Raw genomic sequence first — 21,224 nt, forward strand, 5'->3', positions numbered from 1 at the left:
AAGTCACCCATTCTGGTGGGATTCTTTCTACCAATGCAAGACCCACTTCAAGGAAAAAAAACTCTGTGATGCAATCCCACCAGGCACCTTTAGCATTATGGCGTTTCATCCAACATAACTGGGGCCTGGCAGAGGACTTGGGCAGCATTGTCAGGTCCCACATTCCAAGTTTTTGTAAAATGTTGCAAGTTGTTTTCCCAGCATGTCATGGACTCGTGCATTTGCTTTCCATGAAAAACCACATGGTGTTTTTTCTATGGGCTAGCACCACTAAAATAGTGATAGATCAACCACCTCTACTGAGCAACTAATCCAGTACTGAATTTGGAGGCCAGTACCATGACAATTGATGATCACAGGGAAGGAGGGGTGTATGTTACTGCATCCACAGCCACTAAATTGTGATCACTGCATTATGATAACTACATTAGTCTACAAATTATTAAGGATTTTTTACCACTACTTCAACCCCACTGCATGGACTACATATCTACTTTCATTTTTGCTGTTTGTGTTAATGTTGTTAATTAGCCACTTTGTTCATTACTTTGATCCTGATGCTTTTAATGTAAATTAAATGGAATTTAAATAATAGTAACATTTATACTTACTCTTATTTATTTATCCAATTTCATTTATTCAATTGTTTGTCCTTATCCTAGTCTAAATCCAAACCCTTAACTAAGCATTATTTATTTGTAATACATTAATTTACATGTATTAATATTTATCTTTATCCTAAGCTTAACCTTTTAATTCCTTTCAATCATTTTAACTTATTGTATGTTATTTTAGCTACGTGTGTAATTTTTTACCTAAACCTAATACTAACGCTGATCCTTAAATATAATTTTTTCTTTAATTTGAAAAGGAATTAATCATTTTAATCCTAAACCTAGTATTAACAAAACACTTTGAGCAATTTAAGTATAAGTACATATGTGTAGCTCTAAACATAAACATTTCTATTTAAAAAAAGTAATAATAATAATAATATAGCTTAAGGAGGAGGGGTGCCCCCTAATCCCCTTTTATTAAATATATTTAATTTTACTTAAATGAAATAGGTTTCACTTTTTTATTCTAATTTTAAATAGATTAACGTAATTAAAATTTCTTATTGTATTTCCCTATCCGATATAGTGGCAGTGGATGTAGTTGTCGACATGGTGCAGTGGCATTTCTGTAGTTACTTAATGATGTTGTGAGGATATCCCACTGAAGAGTTGGTAGAGGATCTGATTTTATATTTCTGGGCAAGCCATGGTGATCTACAAAGTGTAGGTGGTCAACCACGGATGACCTTAATTATGACTATGTCTCTGACAGAACATTTGATCAAGGTTTAAAATACTATGGGCCAGATGTAGGTGGCCAAATACTGGTCGGTAACGGCCGATTTCGGCCGTTACCGACCGGTATTTGGAGTTTGAGATGTAGGGCCCTTAAATATTACCGATTCGGTAAATTTACCGAATCGGTAAATTTACTGATTCTGTAAAATACCGAATCAGTAAATTTACCGAATCAGTAAATCTAGATATAGGTGGCACTGAAAACAGTGCCACAGGCCCTTAAGAATTCCAGTGTACATGCACATCTGTGCATGTACACCTGTGCATGTATGTGTGTCACATGGCACACAAGCCAGAATCAGGGGTGGCACAGGGTGTCAAAGTGACACCCTGTCCCCCTTGACAATTCGGTAATTTTACCTATGGGCCTTGAGGCCCATAGGAATCAATGGCAATTACAGATTCGGTAAAAATTACCGAATATTTTCCTACATCTCATTTACCGAATCTAGAATATCGAATCATTAAAATTCGGTATTCTAGAGTCGGTAAATGAGATTTACCTACATCGGGCCCATAGCGGCATATTATTAAGAATGTAGGTAATATTATCGCCGCTTTAGAAGCAGGAAACTGCAGCTAAAGCAGCGATAATGGGCTTGATAATATGCCGGAGAGAATTCCAACAGAAGCCCATGTTCACACCAGAACATGGGCTTCTATGAGAATTCTCAAGGGCATATTATCAAGCCCTTTATTGCTGCTTTAGCAGCAGTTTCCTGCCGCTACTGCGGCACTAATTTTAATGCCGTTCCTTGATAATATGCCCCATCATTTTCCAATGAGCTCAGAATTGGTAAGAGGGTCATAGAGGAGGGTCAAGTCAACTTAAGATATCTAAACTAATGACACACCAAGCCTTGGCTCAGCAACTCATACACAACTCTTGGTTACTTATTGCTTTACTGGTATTGGTCATTAAGGGTAAGCCCCTCAGTGATACCAATCACCGCAACCATATGACTGCCAAAAAGAGTCAGTAACCGGCTGCTAATCAAACTTTCCCGCATTGCACCTACAGACATATTCGGATCACCATGTTTATCTGCCATCCTCTTACAATAACTTGCATTGCAATTGATAGAGAGGGGCTGATAGTAACAATGAGTCAGCACGCCAGGATGACAGCTTCATGATGTTTCTGTTTATTAACTCATCCTAAAAATTGGGGATACAATTGTTTGTTTTCTTAAATAAGCATGTTAGTTAAAGTACCCTTGCCATACGTTTTCTCCTGAGCTACTCAACAAAAAAGAAATTTTTCACACCTGGAAGACAACATCCTAAAAATGCCCTTTTGAAGAAGACTTGCCTTCAATAATGCCAGTTTTGAGAGTTCAACGATGTTGTGAAAGCTTCTGCAACTTCACAAATTATCCCCCATCCCCCATATCTTTTTGGAGGGTTATGCCCCCGATTTTGCCACCAAATTTACCAACATGGTATTAAATATTCAAATGTAGCTATTTTTTTCCTTGGTTCTGCCAGATCTGGTTCTTCCCTGGCGAAAGAGGTTTCCTATTATATTCTTAAATTGAAAGTTGGATATTGAATGACCACGTAGATCTGTCCCAATTTTGTAGCCATTAATCAAATATCACTATCTTATGGATCATTAGGAACTCACACTTAACTCTTATTGGTCCAGTGTCCTGATTCATGTGCTACTCTAGGAGGCCACCCAGAACCTCCTTCCACATTTGGTCACACAAAGCTTCTCAATTCATTAGTCACGATTCCATGGCACAACAAACTCCCTTTATTGTAAGATCTGATCCATGGAATGTACCACTCACTAAATAATATATCATGTGGAAACGTGGGAAGCCCAACACATCTGGAAAAAAACTGAAATGTTCTAACATGTATCTGAAGCATGCCGTAGTCAATCATTGTCATGTTCCTAAGATCGTTGTCAGGAGAAATACCTAGCATGTACTTTGATTAAAAGAATAAATCAATACATTTTCCCTAATGGAATTGCATAGGTTTTTGACAAATCAAAGGTATGGGGAGCGAAGATGTGAGTGGATCTTTTCCGGCAAACAGCAAACCAATTAAGGAATTTTGCAGTTACTACTAATTTGAATGCCTCACATTGACTTTTATACAGCATCTCATTAACTAATGTAACTATTGTTATGATCTTTATTCTTAGTGCAACTCATGATTGGTCCAATGGCAAGAGACGTGGATAGTCTGGTGCTGTGCATGCAAGCTCTACTGTGCGAGGAAATGTTCCGCCTGGACAATACTGTGCCTCCAATACCCTTCAATGAGAACGTAAGATAATCAACGTACCTACCTATATACTGTGGACCTCTAGTTCATTCTGGTTTTGGCATTTTCTCTACAATTATTCAATCCCAAATGTGCCAACAAGAGTTCTTGCTAAGATGAAGGGCAGTATAACCTTACCCTGAGATACGGTAGTAAATCTGAGAAAATTTTGATATACATTTGTGCTTTTTACAAAAATATATAACTTAAGGTTGGTTATAAGGGTCTACAATTGAACCTGGTTCATGCACCAGTTTTGTATCAATGTGTACCTACTAGAGGCAGGGCTACATCCTACTAATTCTGCAGTAGAATGAAGAGCGCTGTTTTAAGCTGCTTCTTTGTGGGTCTCTGAAGGAGTAGCTTACCATGGAAGAGGGGGGGGGAGAGATTCAAATCCAGAACCATTCAGGGCCACTTTGTGCTGACAACAGGGCTCCTGAAACATGGATTATGAGTGAGTACCCACACCAAAACTGCCATTGAAGATGGGTCCTTGAGGGGTGCATTCTAGCATGTTAACTATGTTGAATGTTTCATTATAGGTGAAATTGGCTCCTCCGTACCACATCACCAATACTACCCTAAACGGGGCCCGAAGTGAATGTCAGGTCTAGCACTTATTTGTCTGTGTGTCTGCATCTGGCATGTGGCATATATGAACAATATAGGCATCCTTGCATTTACATGGAACTACTCCACATGCACCATGAGCAAGGTTCAATTATACAGCCCTAAAAGTCTTAGGAAGCAATACTTTGGAACAACATCCTGATCTCTGGTCCACTTACCTAGCATTGCATACATTGTCTTTCCTTCCTGCATTTTCATGTGTGTATAATTTAAAACAAATTGCCTGCTGTTACATTTTTCCATTCTCTGTTAAAAAGACATGCTCTTTCGTTTATGCAGGTATCTTATGAATGGTTCCCCTGGTTGCTTGGGAATGGCTTCAACAATAGCTCCATTTAACACAGTGAAAGTAAAACGAAATGGTAACCTCTGAGAAAAAAAAATGAAGCATGCAGTTTCTATTGACTCTCCTGCGGCACTCGTTTTCATAGAAAATGGAGTGGCATAATGAAAAAGTTTCAAAACGGGAAAATTTGGAGGTGGGACACAAGAGTTGTGTGCTCTGGAGAGAAGTGGCACTGATGTACACAAAAAAGTGATGGATGGAGTGCTTGAATTAAGCCACTGGTAATTACTCGAGCGGCATTCCAGTCCATCATTATTTTGCACACCATGCCTCCTCAGTTTAGACCCTGCTATGTGCAAATTAGTCCAGACCCTGCTCCAGTGGGAAGAGCCCAGCCCAAATTGCCAGACCAGGTCCTCCCTAAACCGGAACACAAGCAACCCAAGATTGCTTATACTGTTATTAGAGTTCATTAGTCAGGAATAGCTTGGTTTCTGTGGCACGGGGTGCACTGGACGCAGTTCTGGGCATACCCATACCCCTTAGAGCGTCACATTGAAGTATTAAAAAAATAGATGTATTGAATACCCTAAATCTAATCAGTAGATCCAGAGATATACAATTTTAAAGATTTAGGTGAAAATAGCACCAAAAAGCACAAAGCACCAACTGTGGATATTTGGTCGAGTCAGACCGGGACAAAGGGCTTGATTCACAGAACTAACTTAAGACAAAATCCTAAACTTACTACCATTTTGGTATTCACAGAAGGCACTTGCTCATTTCGGTATTCACAGAAGATAGGAGTCCTAACTTTAGGACTCCTAAAGGCCTTCTGTGAATACCGAAAGTCTTAAAATTAGGATGTTTCTCAATTTAGTGGTAGTAAAGTTAGTACTCCTAACTTTCGGACACCTAAATGCCTTCTTTGAATACCGAAAGTCTTAAAATTTGGATTTTTCTGAACTTTACTACTACTAAACTGAGAAAAATCCTAATTTTAAGACTTTCAGTATTCACAGAAGGCATTTAGGAGTCCTAAAATTAGGAGTCCTAACTTTACTACTACTAAACTGAGAAAAATCCTAACTTTAAGACTTTCGGTATTCACAGAAGGCATTTAGGACTCCTAAAGTTAGGGCTCCTAACTTCTGTGAATACCGAAATGAGTAAGTGCCTTCTGTGAATACCAAAATGAGTAAGTGCCCTCCGTGAATACCAAATTGGTTGTAAGTTTAGGATTTTGTCTTAAGTTAGTTCTGTGAATCAGGCCCACAGTGTCTTTGGAAATGAGCGAGTTTCTTCAAAAGAATGGTATTTGCCACATTAGAACGTCTCTTTACCATCTGATAGGCAATGGCTTGGTAGAGAGGTTTAATTGTGTAGTAAAGGATCAGTTGCAGTTGGCCTTGGTGAATAGCTTGACTTGGAAGAAGACATGTTTTGGGTGTATAGAACAACCCCGCATAGTGTGACTGGCATATCCCCTTTCACTCTTATGAGAGGTAGAGTAGCTGGAACAAATATGAATCTGAAGATGGTGAACAGTGATGTTTTAAGAAACGTGTTAGAAGAGCTGGTCCAAACTTTCTATTCCCAAGAAGGTTGTGGAAGTTCAAGATCATGTGATTGTGGTTTCTGAAGTAAAGATTTGTAGTAAGAGTAAGGTTTCGATAATTACTGAAAATAAAACCTCTGTGGTGCATGACAGGTTGGGTGGAAAAGAGGATGTGGTAACCAAGGATGGAGGTATTCAGCAAAAAGGTAACCTTGCTGCTAGAAGTAAGAGCTTTGACACCTTGGCTGATGGTACAGTCAAAAACAGGTAGCTTCCCGTATGATATAAGGATTATGTGGCATAGTGACTAATGTTGTGTTGGAACTTTGTTTTGTTTTAGTTTTGATATTAACCTATGGACATCCAGCAAATTGTGTGGTTCCACGCTATTGTAGTGTTATACGTTATACTTTTACATTCTTGTTGTTTTGGTCATTTTCTTTAATCATCTGTGTTTTATTTTGTTTGTAACTTATTCATTATTATACTTCTAGGTAGTGTTTCTTTTGATATTGTAAGAAGGGATATATGTGGGGTCTAGAATGGAATGTGAATGTTGGGAGCGGGGGATTCTGCTGGCGGAAGTTGGTGCTGGACTGCTGATCGCTTACTAAAGTATGTCCTACCTGTAACTGTGTGTTGGACAACATTTCAAAATCCCTGTACTTTTTCATTTACAGCAACTGCTCCTTCAAACTCACTACCGCCAAGAAGACACAAACTAGTTGGCACAAACTCTCACTCCTTTGAATAGTTAAGCCACATCAAGTAGGCCCTTTTCTTTTCCCATCTCAATGGCGGCCAAATTCCACTCACCAGCGTCTCAGAAATCCATTTGGGTCCATTGAAGAACGCCATGCTTAACTCATCAAAGGCAAAAAGAAAAAGAATATTACTTCGCTGTCAAATATTTTCACTTTTTATCACTAAATGCTGACATTATGATCACATGTGAGGCAGTAATTACCATCACTCCACCTTACCTGGCAGAAATCTAACCAAGTCATGAGTTCAATGCAACATACCCTCATCACATTACGAGACTGAAAATAAGTTAAAAAAAGTCAAATTGAGGAAACAAGCCTTTTCAAGTTGTTCACCAAAGTGACGAGACACCATCCCACCACACAACACTCGTGCTCCTTCACTTTTCCACTTCAGAAAGGAACCAAGAATGTACCTCTGCAAGGGCACCTCTCCCATCTTAGATATAGAACATCCTGTTGTCCATGGAGCCTGGGAACAATCAGAAAATGTTCTTGAATTGTACTTAAACTGCACTTTCCTTTCAATCTACTATGTGATTTATTGACTTGCACTCTCTAAATTCAAAAACATACACACCTACTCAGTTTTACAGTCTTATCTGTTTATGTATGTATTTCTGTGGTATTTGTATATCTGTCAAGAATTTTAATACAATGATGTTTTAACTCTGAACTTAAGCTGTAATTTTGTGTTTTCGTGTACTGTCATTTAAATTGATGCACTTTTCTCAGTGGAACATTACATTTTTTTGCATGCTTTGTATTTTTTTATTATTTTGAATTAACTACGCAAATAAAATGGTTAATTCATTGGTATGTGTATAGCGCTTACCTAGTAAAAATGTAGGGCCCGATTCACAGAATGAACTTAAGACTCAATCCTAAACTTACTACTATTTTGGTATTCACAGAATGCACTTACTACTTTTGGCATTCACATAATGCACTTACTACTTTTGGTATTCACAGAATGAATTTACTACTTTTGGTATTCACAGAAGTTAGGATTTTGTCTTAAGACAGACGTAAGACAAACTTAAGACAGACTTAAGACAGACTTAAGTTAGGATTTTGTCTTAAGTCTGTCTGAAGGTTGTCTTAAGACAAATTTAAGACAAAATCCTAACTCCTGTGAATACCAAAAGTAGTAATTTCATTGTGTGAATACCAAAAGTAGTAAGTGCATTCTGTGAATACCAAAATAGTAGTAAGTTTAGGATTCAGTCTTAAGTTCATTCTGTGTATCGGGCCCGTATTGGAGGTTTGTACAATCTTAAAGTCAAGGTAACAGATATCTGTTCGCAGCAGCAGCTCGGTTGCTAGATCAGGTATGAACTTCTGCTGCATCCTGACACATCCTGACAGTGTGTCCTCATTTCTTTCCTAAATTGGAGCATATTTGGATCAGTCCTGATGAATGCAGAGTTGTTGTTCCAGACTCTGGGAGCATAAATGAGAAGGCCTATAGTCTAGTTTTTAGTTTTTGTACTCCTCCTCCAGTCTGATGGTGCCCTGCTATGGGTTTGCCTAGAGCCACTGGAGGTCGAGAGCTTGCTGAACAGATAGGTAAGGTTGCTGGTCGGGATGCCTTTTTAGACAATACAACTTGTTTTGGACAAGGTGTGGCACTGCAAGGGCAGCCAGTGGAGTTCCATCAAATTTCCACTTTTCTTCATCGCAAAGGTTCCTTGCAGTTGACCTAAAAAACACATTTGTACGGCAGTTTTGTTTTTGCACACCCCTGGATAGACGTTCCTGCTTTTGATCAAACCACAGGTTCACACATGGGTATTGTGTGTGCAGAGAGCTACTCCAACAGCTTATATTGGTTCACGTTGGTTCTGGAAATACAGAAAATACTGCTTCTTACATATTATTCACAGAGAGAGTATATATTTAGTGATTGCAAGTAATATTCCACGATATATTAGGAGTATATTGTTTTAATATGCCTTATGCTTGCATTACACCCTTGGTATAGTGTTTGCCACTTTTCTCTTCCCACCTAGCTGTACTCTAATTCCACGCCCCTTCGAATTGGATACTACGACACAGATGACTACGCCCTGCCAGTTCCATGCATGAGGCGAGCGGTTCAAGAGACCAAAAAGCTCCTGCAGCAGGCAGGTCATGAGGTAAATTGACCACAGAATAACACATACATATGTTAATTAAAAATTCTCTTTTTGCATGACAGGCAGGATGTGTTCTTTCTGTTTTTATGAGGTAGGGGAGGTGATTGATAAGTGTAGTACATTTTGGTTTCCAATAATATGAAACAAAATCCAATTAAGCATACCTTTTTGATAGCTAGTTAAATTCTTTTAGGATGTGTTCAATTGAAAATTTGTCTTCAGAGACTCTTAGGTGGCCTGGAAATTAGGGACAAGGACTGGGGTTACACCAAAAACATTCCCTACAACCCTCCCTTTTAAAAAAATCTTCAGAAGCATACCAGGTCTCTGGTACTGTTTGGCAGTACTTTTGTCAATGTTCTGCTAATTTCATTCATTATCATTGCTGGAAACTGTACGAAAGTGCCTGCAATATCAGAAATATTAAGTTGGATGTCCAAGAGGGCAAATAAGTGTAGAAATTTTGAGAACTGGAAGAAATCAGAGATAGATGAAGACAAAAACAGGTTTTGAAAACTGCAGAGGCATTTGAGAAAATGTATCTGAGTCAAAGGGGTCTATTATTATAGCGTGCGGATCGCCACAGCCCGAATGGTGGTGGCGATCTGCCCGCCCAAAGTCATTGTCCCTCTACCTTTTCCCCCTCCAGATTACGATGGTGGGGGGGACCCTTGTGGATGGGAAGACCATCCACCAGTTTTCTGCCGGTAGGCAATCTGCCCGATCTGCCTTGTAGGCACCGCCATCCATATCAGGATAATGGGGGGGGGAGTGTCTTTCCATGGCGGAGACTCTGCCATGGAAAGGCATGTGGTTTTTACATTGGGGGCACGTTGCGGGGGCCCAGGGTGTTGTGGGGGCAGTGGGGGTGCACTCGGGGGTACCATTTGAATGCACTAGGTGGCAGGCACCATGCGGTTCTTGTCACATTGTGCATTCAAATGCACAGCATGCACAACATGCATTTCTCGCATTGCGGCGGGTGCTGCTTGCAGCACCGCCCACCGCAATGTGATATATACAAGATGCCAGTGTGGCGGGCGCATCTTAGAATGAGCTGCACCTGCCATCGAGATGTGCCCACCAGTGTGGCGGCGCATCTTATTGCCACTGGCGGGACGGCCTCAACAATGGGGGGTGGTCCGGTTTCCCAGTTTTCCGGTGCCCGCCATCGTAATAGGCCTCCAAAGGATACCCCCAAAGTGTCCCATTGTAATTAGAGTTACTGTACCCCAATTGTGACAACTGGATTATTTCACTGCTAGTGTCTAGTGTCTAGTGACCTCTTTAATGGCCTGCATGTAATATTCCAGTGCAGTTTGCATGTAGAGCAGCGCCCACTGAGTGCAACAAAGTCAAATTTTACGTTTAGTTTGACTCAGAGGACAATTATCTGTATGCGCCTTAAAAACTCAGGGCCCAGTTCTTTAATAAATTCCAAATCTACATCTGTAAGTATACTATATTTGGACACGCACACATTTGGATTTCATGAAGTTCCCAAGACAACTCATGGAAAATGTTTAGGAATTTCTATTTACTCATATCCGAACGATTTCTTAATTCTTAATTGTATATATAGTACAATTAGGCATGTACATATGCCACTGTGATAATGCAGAATGTTCAACTCTCTACGACAGTGCTTTCCAAACTTTTTAGAACTATGATCCCATTTTTAGAATGATAAACTTTTGGGACCGACCTTGATTTAACGGGTCGGGGGCTAATTTTTAATGTAACCATAGACATGCTTTCAAAATGCTGTGAATTACTAAAATAACACACTTGTTACAATATTTGTGTTCCGCCCTAACAGTTCATTTAGAGGTATTTCAATTTTGTAGTGGATAAGAAAAAATCGTCATCCCACAGCCTTTCACACTCTATGTATCTCAGCAGGATTGTCATACACTCTTCACTTTGCAGTCAAGAAAATTAAAAGTAAACACCTATCTCCATGTGAAAAGAATAAGCTGCAATTTTTCAGAAGACACAGCCTGACATTTGTCCTTTATCTTTGAAGCTCAGCAAATGCAACAAGATAAATGAAAAATGTAAAGGCATCTTTAATTATTGCTCTTTCACCCCCACTAGAAATTGGCTAGCGACCCACAAGTGATTTCAGCCCACAGTTTGGGAAACCCTGCTCTAAGATCTAAGGGACTGGACTACAGAAATGTCCTATATTTCGCCTTACTAAAGAGCACCAAAAGCCATAACCAACTCTGGCCTCCCTCCATTGGCCTCCTGTTGAGCAGAAAGTCAAATTCAAGGTCCTATGCCTGGCACATAGGGCAATTCTAATCAAAGGCCCTTCCATGCTCTGACCAATGGTCCCACCTTACACCCCGAGCCGAACCCTTTAATCCACCAATGCTAGACTTGCCATGGTTCCAACCATACGAAGAGCGAAAAGTGGAGGGCGCTCATTCAGCTAAAATGTGGCCAAGAAAAGGAACTCCCTTCTTCACAGCATTTGGCTAATGGACAATGAACTGGTATTTCGTAAATCGCCAAAAACACACCTATTTGACAACTAATATTCCTGAAACTCTGCTAAGCGTACAGGTGTAATCCGTGTTGCATTTGTAGCACTGGGATACCCAAGGGTAGATATGCGCTCTATAAATGTGTGTAAGATCAATTAAAATATAGAAATTGCCATGAGACCTCCTTTTGGCCAGACCAGTTTTACGTGGTTTGATAGCTAACTTAATGAGCAGTACTATACTGTGTCTCAAAGGTTTTTTCGTATTCCTTATGACAAAAAGTAGACAGTGAATCTAAGCACCACAAAAATTCTAATGGGTGAACCTGGGCTTCCTGTCACCCATATTTCCACCATTGCTTCTTTGGCACCCTATGTGCCATCCACTGTGTTTTATACAAACTACGGTGAAAAGAAGACTGTTCTTTTAGTGGCCCTTCGGAGAAGGGTGTTTTATTTTATACAAGAAAAGTACCTTTTACCCTGGTGAGCTCAGCAATGGCTCGCAAGGGTAAGGTACTCACCTTAGGCCGCTGTCTGCTGTGAGGACTGCAGCAGTAGCGGACAAGACACCTGGCGCTACCTGGTGGCGAGGTCCAAACACTGGCTTGTTTACGTAGTCTCTGAATTCATTTTTCCAGTCTAGTTACACCTGATCTCCGTCATCCATCAAGAGTTCCGCAGCAAGATCAAAATCTTCTGGGTCATCTTCCCTGGCACATGGTTTCTTACCTAAACTCCTGTTTCATCGCTGCCACTCCTAAACTTCTCTTTCGCCTCTGTAGGATTGTGCAGTAGTGGTCTTCCATACAGCTTAAGGAAGCCAGGTGCAACCAAAGGTTTGACATTGTTTTCATCTCCTATAGAGGAATTCTTGAAGACGCCATCCAATTTCCTTGTAAATTCTACTATGTATTAGTTCTAAAGGTGTTCAAACTTGACAAGCATGTAGAAGCCTAAACATATAAGGATGCTTCAAAGTTTCGATATCCAACTGAGGTTTTATTAATATTTGTAGTATTACTTTTTGTTGCTATTATTCAAACCGGTATTATTATTATTATTGTTCATACAATTAATATTATTATTATTAGTTGTAGTAGTAGTACTAGAAGTATTTGGAGTATTACTCTTAACCCCTCCCCTGCTGATGACGGAACCGCTCCGTCATCAGCTGCGGTGGCACTGTGCTGATGACGGAGCGGTTCCGTCATGGCCCCCCTGACTCTCCTGCATGGCGTGAATTCCGCGCCTGCGCTGAGCGTTCTATTGAGCGGGCAGGCCATGACGGAACCGCTCCGTTATAAGCACAGCGCAACCGACGCTGGTGACGGAGCGGTTCCGTCACCAGCATGCGCCTGCCGTATTTCCGCCCCGGTAATGGTATTATTACTAGTAGCATTAATAATAATCTCATCATTACTATCAGTTATTATCATTATGTGCTCTTGATTATATTACTAATAATAATGCTAATATTACGAGTATTATCAATACTGATAGTGTTTTTACTATAGTGAGCATTATCATAATTAATATAACGACAGTAGTATTCATTCTGTTAATAGCAATGGGAGTTTCACTAGTATTAATGTTAATATTCTATTATTCCTGCTTTAAGTAACCCATCCTCTCTTTCAGCTCATACAGTTTACACCTCCTCGGGTTGACTACATGGCAAATGAACTTTTCGTAAAGGGGATATTTGCAGATGGTGCCTCTACTTTACTGGATGCATTGTAAGTGTCTTACTCCCTGGATCTGAGTTATCTTTCAACAGGATCACCATTTTCTTCTTTGTTTGCTTGTTTGTGAAAACCAATAACTGTTATGGCATATTGTGAACATGGCCACAGTGATCAGTGGATAATGAAAACATCTTGAACTGCAGATCACAGGTCTGAATCTAGTGTCTAGCATTGCATTCAGGTTTAATGAGTCCTATTTTTAGAATCCAGAATAACTATGCCTGCTTTCTGTGGGTCCTTTTAGGTTTCAGTTGTATTAGGAATAAGTCATGTAGAAGTAAATGTGGTGGTGGACACAGCTTCCTTCGGGTTATATGGAGAAAAGTGGGTTACTTGTAGGTGGGGGTATTTACACTCACTAAGTATTAATACAACAAACACTAAAAGGTCCAGTCAAGTCCCAGTAAATGAAGCCTTGGTAGCTTGGCAAATGAGTAGTCATCTTAGCTTAGGACATAGGCATGTGTAAAGCCTTTAATACCACCAAAACAGTAAATAGGTAAAAGACTCAATACAATAAAAATTCAACAACAATTTATAAAAATAGGAAATTTAAAATGAAAATAAAATGACAAAAATCCAATGTAGGGAACCGGAGAAATGACATTTCCAAAGATTACATTAAAACAATGTACTTTACAAAACCCAAAAGCCTATAAAGCAACTTGCAACCGCCATGTGGTGCTAGAGGGATAAAGTCCAAGTTTCAGCCAACTGCAACGGACAGTAGGCCAGCTGAGGTTCTGGTCAAAGTTTTACCTTCGGACTTAGAATTTTTCTTTAGTCTCGTCTGCGGGTCCTTGAGCTGGATAGATCTGTAGTTCGAGTAGACGACAGTGGCCTGCTTCAGCTCGGTGGCTTGGTGAAAAGGTGGTAGTCGGGTCCTTGATGTCAATGGTGAGGAAAACTAAGCAGTGTACGAAGTTGGTGGTCATGGCTATGGGAGGCGCCATCAACAGCGTCTAGATTCTCCAGGTAGGTCCTGGTCTTCTCTTTTACCTTTGGACTTTTCTGGTTCTCTGGAGCTTTTCAGAGGGACAAACCAGTGTTGTCAGTCCAAGTGGCGAATCGCTGTCAGCAGCTTCACTTTTGAAGTCAGGCTCTAGCTTTGCAGAAAGTTTTTTAGGTTATGAATCTTGCTGTTTCTTGGCTCCTTTGGGGCGATAAATGTCTTTTAGCACCGTCCAAGGGTTCAGAGGCTCTAGTTTACAACCTAGGGGCTAGGAGTCAATCTCACAGAATGCACTTGTGCTGTCCAGTACAAATCCAGTTCTGGTTGGTCAGCTGGGGTATCCTCTCTTTGGTGGTGCAGGTGACTTCTTCAGTTCTTTTGTACCTACTGCTTCTCATAGAGTTCACTCCTTTCCTTTTGGAGTCAAGCAAAACCCTTTCTTTGTTGAGCCTTGTGCAGCAGGTGCAGTCTTTTTAAAGTGCAATCCACTCTTCGGTGCAGCCCAGGGGTCCAGCAGGGCAGCCTTCTTCTCTTCTTCCTTTCTAGGCAGTGATCTTCTGAGCAATACAGAGCTGTTTTATTTATCCTTATTTTTTGGGCTTGAGGAGGGGCACCCTAACCAATAGGAATTAAGCTACCCCCTCTAGGAATACCACTTCTAGTGAAGTGTGGCAATCCTCTAACCCAGAATGCAACATTTTCTCAAAAATCAAAATGAGGAGAATCTGTTATGTTATGTTATGTTATGTTATTAAGGTATTTGTTAAGCGCACTATCACTGATTGGTTTCTTGGCACTGAGGTCAACAGTAACATAATCGTGGATGAGGGGAGGAGAATTATTGAAGTGCTTGTCTGAAGATCCAGGTCTTCAAGGCTTTCCGGAAAGAGAGGAGGTCTTGGCAGTTCCGAATCTCCAGAGGGAAGGTGTTCCATTAGCAGGGGGCAAGTATTGTAAACCTACGGCCTCCAGCGCGCTTAAGTTTAAAAGAGGGCGTCTGGAGGAAGCCCTGGTGGAGTGAGCGTAGGTTGCAGGGTGGTTTGCATCTGGTGATTAGTTGGTCAATGAATTTGGGGCTTTTGCAGTGCAAGGATTTAAATATCATACAACCTGTTTTGAAAGCGCAGCGCTGGGTGACTGGAAGCCAATGCAGTTTCCTGAGTAGGGGAGTAGCTACATGCCGTCTTGGTCGATTCAGAATTAGCCTCGCGGCATAGTTCTGTACCATCTGGAGACGTTTAGATAGGTAGTTGGGGAGGCCTAGATAGATGACATTCGCGTAGTCCAGATGGGACAGAATGGTGACGATCACGACCTGGGTGATTGCCTCGGCGTGAGTAGACGCCGGACCTTCCGGATTTGTTTTAACTGGAAGAAACATTTGGAGACCACCTCGCCCACTTGCGCTTTTAATGAAAGATCACAATCCACGGTGACTCCAAGTGTTTTGGCCGATTGGGAGGGTGTCGGGGCTTGACCTAAATCTCTACTTGGTGTGTGTGTATGTGTACTAAGAACTGATTAACATCCCTTCATAGCCCCTCTCCTAATATAATTGGGCTGGCGCTCCCTTCTGGCTTGGGATCAAGGAAGTGGGTGTGGTCTGGGTCTTGTGACATCTGTTTTCATAGGGTCTCCTGCCTCTGAAGTCCAGCTTATCCACCTAGCCCAGTTCCTTTCATTGGCTTCTCCAGGAAAGGGCTCTCCTCCCAACAATTGGCTATAATGTTGCAACCCCACACCTCTTCAAACCTACTCAGGGAGCAGCCTGGCTCAGGCTGTCAATGGCTGACTAATCAGAAGAGCTGCTACAAAGCTGCTTTAGGTAACTTCAGGACAGTATGTTTTAAAACTTTCCTGCTATAGTTATATCACATCCGACCTTGACAAGTTGTTGGATTTAAGGTAACAATTATTTTAAAATTTAAATAGTATTTCTAGATAGCTCCATCCCTGAGTTAGACTATATTAACCCCTCCCCTGCTGATGACGGAACCGCTCCGTCATCAGCTACAGTTGAGCTGTGCTGATGAGGGAGCGGTTCCGTCATGGCCCGGCCGCCGCGCCTGCGCGGCGCTGATTTCTCGCCTACGCGGCAGTTTTAATGAGCGGGGCGGGTGATGATGGAACCGCTCCGTCACCAGCACAGCTCAACTGTAGCTGGTGACGGAGCAGTTCTGTCACCAGCATGCGGCGGCCGCACGGTCGCCCCGCCCCTTTAGCGCTGTGGCGGAATAGCCGCCGCAGCGAAAGGGTTAAATGTAATAATGTCCTTCACATGATAGCCTGTGGGGCTAGCAGCACTGCCAGAGGGAAAAACAACTTTGGATGTTTTTCCCTACCAGGTCATATACAAAGTCTGCTTTTATAACTATGCACTCTACCCTGGGGGCATCTAGAGAAGACCTTAGCAGTGACTTATAAGTAATAAAAATGTAGTTTTGCACTTTCAAAAAGCTTTTTATTCCAAAGTCGAATTTGGATAGTTTATATTATAAAACAAGCATGCAAAGCTCGCTTGGCTTTAAAATGACATCAGATACCACAACAGTGAACACTTAACTGCATTAAGGCCACTGGGTCTCTAAAGCTACATGTCCAACTATATACTAGGGACTTACAGGTAGGTTGTCCTGGCCTCCTCAAATTATATCAATCAGCATATTCCTTTACAGGATAGACCACTGGACCTGGGCCTGGTTAGCAGGGCACTTGTGGAATCAGTAATCACCAGCATCGGTCCAAACATAGGTGGTGATAAGGGCAAAAAAGATGGCTTTTCTACTCCATAGTGCTAGAATCCAACTAAGGGAAACAGAAATAGACAATGGAGAGTGTTTGAGGGCCAGCTACCTATCTCTTTATTTGATAAACACTTCCTCCTTTTCTATAACAATCCCCTTTTTTCAGTATTAAGTTCCATATAAACACTGGACTAAATTGGACTCAAGCGCTTTGTGGTTGCCATATAGTGGTCTATTGTGCTTTACTTAAAACAAACATAAAATACAATAAGGTAAGATGAAATAAAAGTCAAGGCTGCCAATCCAACTGTAAGACATTTACTTGGGTAGTGTGATCATTCTGCAAACTCTCCTCTCTCTTCCTCCTCATTTTTTCTCTCTATTCCGGTTTTCATTTATGTTCTTACTTTCTTTCTATTGCTTTAATCTCCCATCTTATTGCTCGCTCTTTGCTTCCTTATTCTCGTTACACTTCTGGGTATTCCTCTTGTTACATTTCTTCTCAATAATTCCTCCCTATCTCTCTACAGCTTTCTATATCTGCGTTGCCTGCTGCTAGTGTCCTCTCAATTAAGCTGGTTAAGTAAAGGGGGCTGTCACCATGGCGTGAACTGAATGAGAGAGATGGGCACCATTCTTTGCCACTTTTTTCATATGAACACACTAACCAATGAACTTCAGATTTGTGGCAACAGATTGCATGGCCTGATGAGAAGTTCTCCAATGTTGAATAATGACACATGCACCTATCTCCTCTTCCAATATAAAAACATGACTTGTAATTTCCACTTAATAACAGTAGTGTCACTCTATCTATATAAAAGAAAATGGGCAACTCAATTGAAGGATGGGAAAATTAATAGTTTGGGCTAATTCCCTTGGTTTGGGAAGTCTTCGAAAAATCCCTCCAAACGTAGAAAAGAGATTGGGGTGAACTCTCAGTGGCGGCTGAGATCGGCCAAATCAGATGAACATTCCCTAGGCTTGCAACACTGAGATATTGCAAAGGGTGAGATTGGTAAGCAGGCGACTTCAAGCAGCAAGATGAAGCACACACAGAGAGGTAAGAGGAAAATATGAAAATAAGAAAGGCGGGTGGAATAACTTTCAGAACAAAAGAAGTAAAGAACGGTTAAAGGTATGTAAGAAGTGGATAAGAAAATGCTATTCAAAGAGAAATGCAATACCATTAACCCTGATGTCATTTTCCCTCAGTAGACCCTCATTTCATGCTGCTGCAAACAGGGCATTCCTATTATTTCTTTGCCATTACTTTGAACTACCATCACTTTGGAAAGTCAGGGGAAAGGGGTTGCAGGTAACATTTTTGTGTAATGGCAGAACTGCTTTTGACAGATCTAGCATCGTACTAGATCAGAGGATTGGGGTGCTTTGGTCTACAATTACTTACAGCCCATTATCACTACATTTATCATTACTTTTAATTTGGTTATATATATATTGATTTCACTTTAGCGTCTATATATGGATATGAGACCTCTACATTAGGCATGTTTGTCTTTTTTAACCAGATCAAATATGGTGAAGGGCTGATCAATAGGCCCCAGCTGATGTAGTGTTTGAAAACACTATGGGCCCGATTCACAGAACTAACTTAAGACAAAATCCTAAACTTACTACTTTTGGTATTCACAGAAGTTAGGATTTTGTCTTAGGTTTGTCTTAAGACAGACTTAAGAAAGACATAAGACAAAATCCTAACTTAAGTCTGTCTTAAGTCTGTCTTAAGACAGACTTAAGACAAAATCCTAACTTCTGTGAATACCAAAAGTAGTAAGTTTAGGATTTTGTCTTAAGTTAGTTCTGTGAATTGGGCCCTATGATCTCTAGTTAGAGGTAAGCAGCAATGAAGCATCTACCAAAACAGAGTGAATGTGCTGTCCATCTACCTCTCAGTTCAAACACCTAATTTAAAGGGGTAGGCACTTTATTTTGTATGAAGCAGGCTCATCTGGCTCAGAAACATCATTGCACTGGGTCAGCTGCCCTTGAACCTCCGACTGAATGAGATTTAATGGCCTGCCATTTTTAGAGACGGGCTTCGAATACTATTCCAATAGGATTATTTCCGCCCTGAACATCCACACATTGCTTGGTAGTCCTGGGTATTAAAGAAATTTTAAAAAAATGGGCATTATAGAACAAAACTCCAAGTACATCAGGGACAATGATTATTTTGTTTTGTTTTTCAAACAAAATCACACAGTGCTGTTAAAAGTTCCTTCTGCTGGAACCGTCTTCCTGCACTGAGCATTGTTCAGCATCATATTGTACTATGCCATTCAGAAATGTTTATCTCAAGTCAAAGACTTCTTGCTTGGAAGTGAACATATCAATTTCAACATCTTTGGGCCCGATTCTGATGCTGTTTGGAAAGCTTCCCAACTGAATGGGTTTGGGAATGGTTTCCAACCAAATCGGATCAGGAGAGTCCAGCCGACCGAGTATGATGTATCCGGATGCTTCCAGATATGATATGGTTGGACTCCCATTGACTTCAATGTGAGCCTTTGGTCCGACCAAATGCATTGACTCCCATTGAAGAAAAGGGTGGCTGGGGAAAATCGGGCAACCTCTGGCGAGCACCTCGTGGTGCCTGCCACACTCTGCATAGCTGGTAGGGGACGACCCATGGGTACCCCCACGGGCCCGATTGGGAAGGCTCCGGGCGCAGGGGAGCCCACTGCAGGCCCCCAAAGTCTGATTCTGACTGCTGATTCGAGTCGGATGGTGTGATTCAAAAAGGCTGTCCAAATCCAGCATCATAATCGGTCGTATGGAAACGCAGCAAATAGAGAAATAAAATTCTGCTCCTTACGGCTTGGTCATTCCAAATTTCATCGCATCATACTCGGTCAATTGGATACCTTCCCGAGATGGTTGGAAATCCACATTCCAGATCTGATTTGGACTGAGCAAATGCCATTGGGAGACCTTCTTAACCCCTTCCATGCTCAGAACGAGCTCAGCTCGTCATGCAGCACAGTGCTCCTGGGCTCATGACGAGCTGAGCTCGTCATGACCACACCCGTTTTAATTGCTGTCCAGCACAGCAGGGGAAACTCTCAAGCAGCGATGTGGTTAACCGATTCACAGAATGAACTTAATACTAAATCCTAAACTTACTACTATTTGGTATTCACAGAATGTACTTACTACTTTCGGGATTCACAGAATGAACTTACTACTTTCGGTATTCACAGAATAGATTTAAGACTACTAACTTTACGTCCGCACTCGGGCCGTAAATTCCGGCCCGAAGGCGGAGTTTCTGGCCCAGAGGTGGGGTTTCCAGGTTGGGGGCAGAGCTTGCGGCCCGGAGGCGGAGCTTCCGGCCTGGAGGCGGGGCTTGCGGTCCAGAGGTGGAGATTTCAGCCATGGCTAAATCCCCACCTCCAAACCGGAAGCTCCTCCTCCAAGCCGCAAGCTCCGCCTCCGGGTCACAAGCTCCGCCCCCAATCTGGAAGCTCCGCCTCCGGGCCAGAAACTCCGCTTCCGGGCCGGAATTTACGGCCCGAGTGCGGACGTAAAGTTAGTAGTCTTAAATCTATTCTGTGAATACCGAAAGTAGTAAATTCATTCTGTAAATCCCGAAAGTAGTAAGTGCATTCTGTGAATCCCAAATAGTAGTAAGTTTAGGATTTAGTCTTAAGTTCATTCTGTGAATCGGGCCCTAAGTGTCTGCAGCTACCTGCTTCCTCCAATGCAATTCCTTCACCTTCATGATGTCTCCCTCAGTTCAAAATCCATGTTTTGTCATTTTAAAGTTGGTCAACGATCTGAGTCTAACATCCTTTTCACATACCATTTAGAGTGAGTTGTATTTGCATCTTAGTAAATTCCATGATCCTTTTGCTAAGCTGTCCAAGTGTCTGAGACACAACCAAGATAGTGTTATTATAGAATGGGATTAAATGTAATGTCTCATCAACAGAAATACTGGTGGGCTCAACCTCCCAGTACTACCATTGTTTCAGACCTTTTTGGTCAAGCTGTCCTTGTCAAGAAATCTGTCACAACCCTGGTGGCATGTTGAAATCCCATGTAAACAGTATTATGAACAATGCCTTTTCCACTCATCTGCTGTTTTGAAGAATTCTTCTTTTCATCTACTCCAATCTCCACCACATTATACGTGTCATAGAGGATTATTTAGTGAACTCTGTATCTGAGCATAATAATGCCCTTAACTCTGGCTTCTATCATAACACAATCATTCTTCCAAAGTTCCATATGTACATGAATTCTGTCTAT

At 41.4% G+C, this 21,224-nt stretch overlaps 1 protein-coding gene across 2 annotated transcripts in view; it reads left to right on the plus strand.

Moving 5' to 3' along the window:
- Positions 1-21,224, plus strand: part of LOC147747105 (vitamin D3 hydroxylase-associated protein-like) — a 289,799-nt gene that overhangs the window by 138,008 nt on the left and 130,567 nt on the right. For both annotated transcript variants that reach the window (XM_086952355.1, XM_086952356.1), the window contains exons 7-9: positions 3,514-3,638; positions 8,889-9,014; positions 13,147-13,244. In XM_086952355.1, the coding sequence (XP_086808481.1) occupies positions 3,514-3,638; positions 8,889-9,014; positions 13,147-13,244 (349 nt within the window). The remainder of the gene's footprint in view (positions 1-3,513; positions 3,639-8,888; positions 9,015-13,146; positions 13,245-21,224) is intronic.

The sequence above is a fragment of the Lissotriton vulgaris genome, chromosome 1_1 (genome assembly GCF_964263255.1).
Source record: "Lissotriton vulgaris chromosome 1_1, aLisVul1.2, whole genome shotgun sequence".
Classification (NCBI taxonomy): Eukaryota; Metazoa; Chordata; class Amphibia; order Caudata; family Salamandridae; genus Lissotriton; species Lissotriton vulgaris.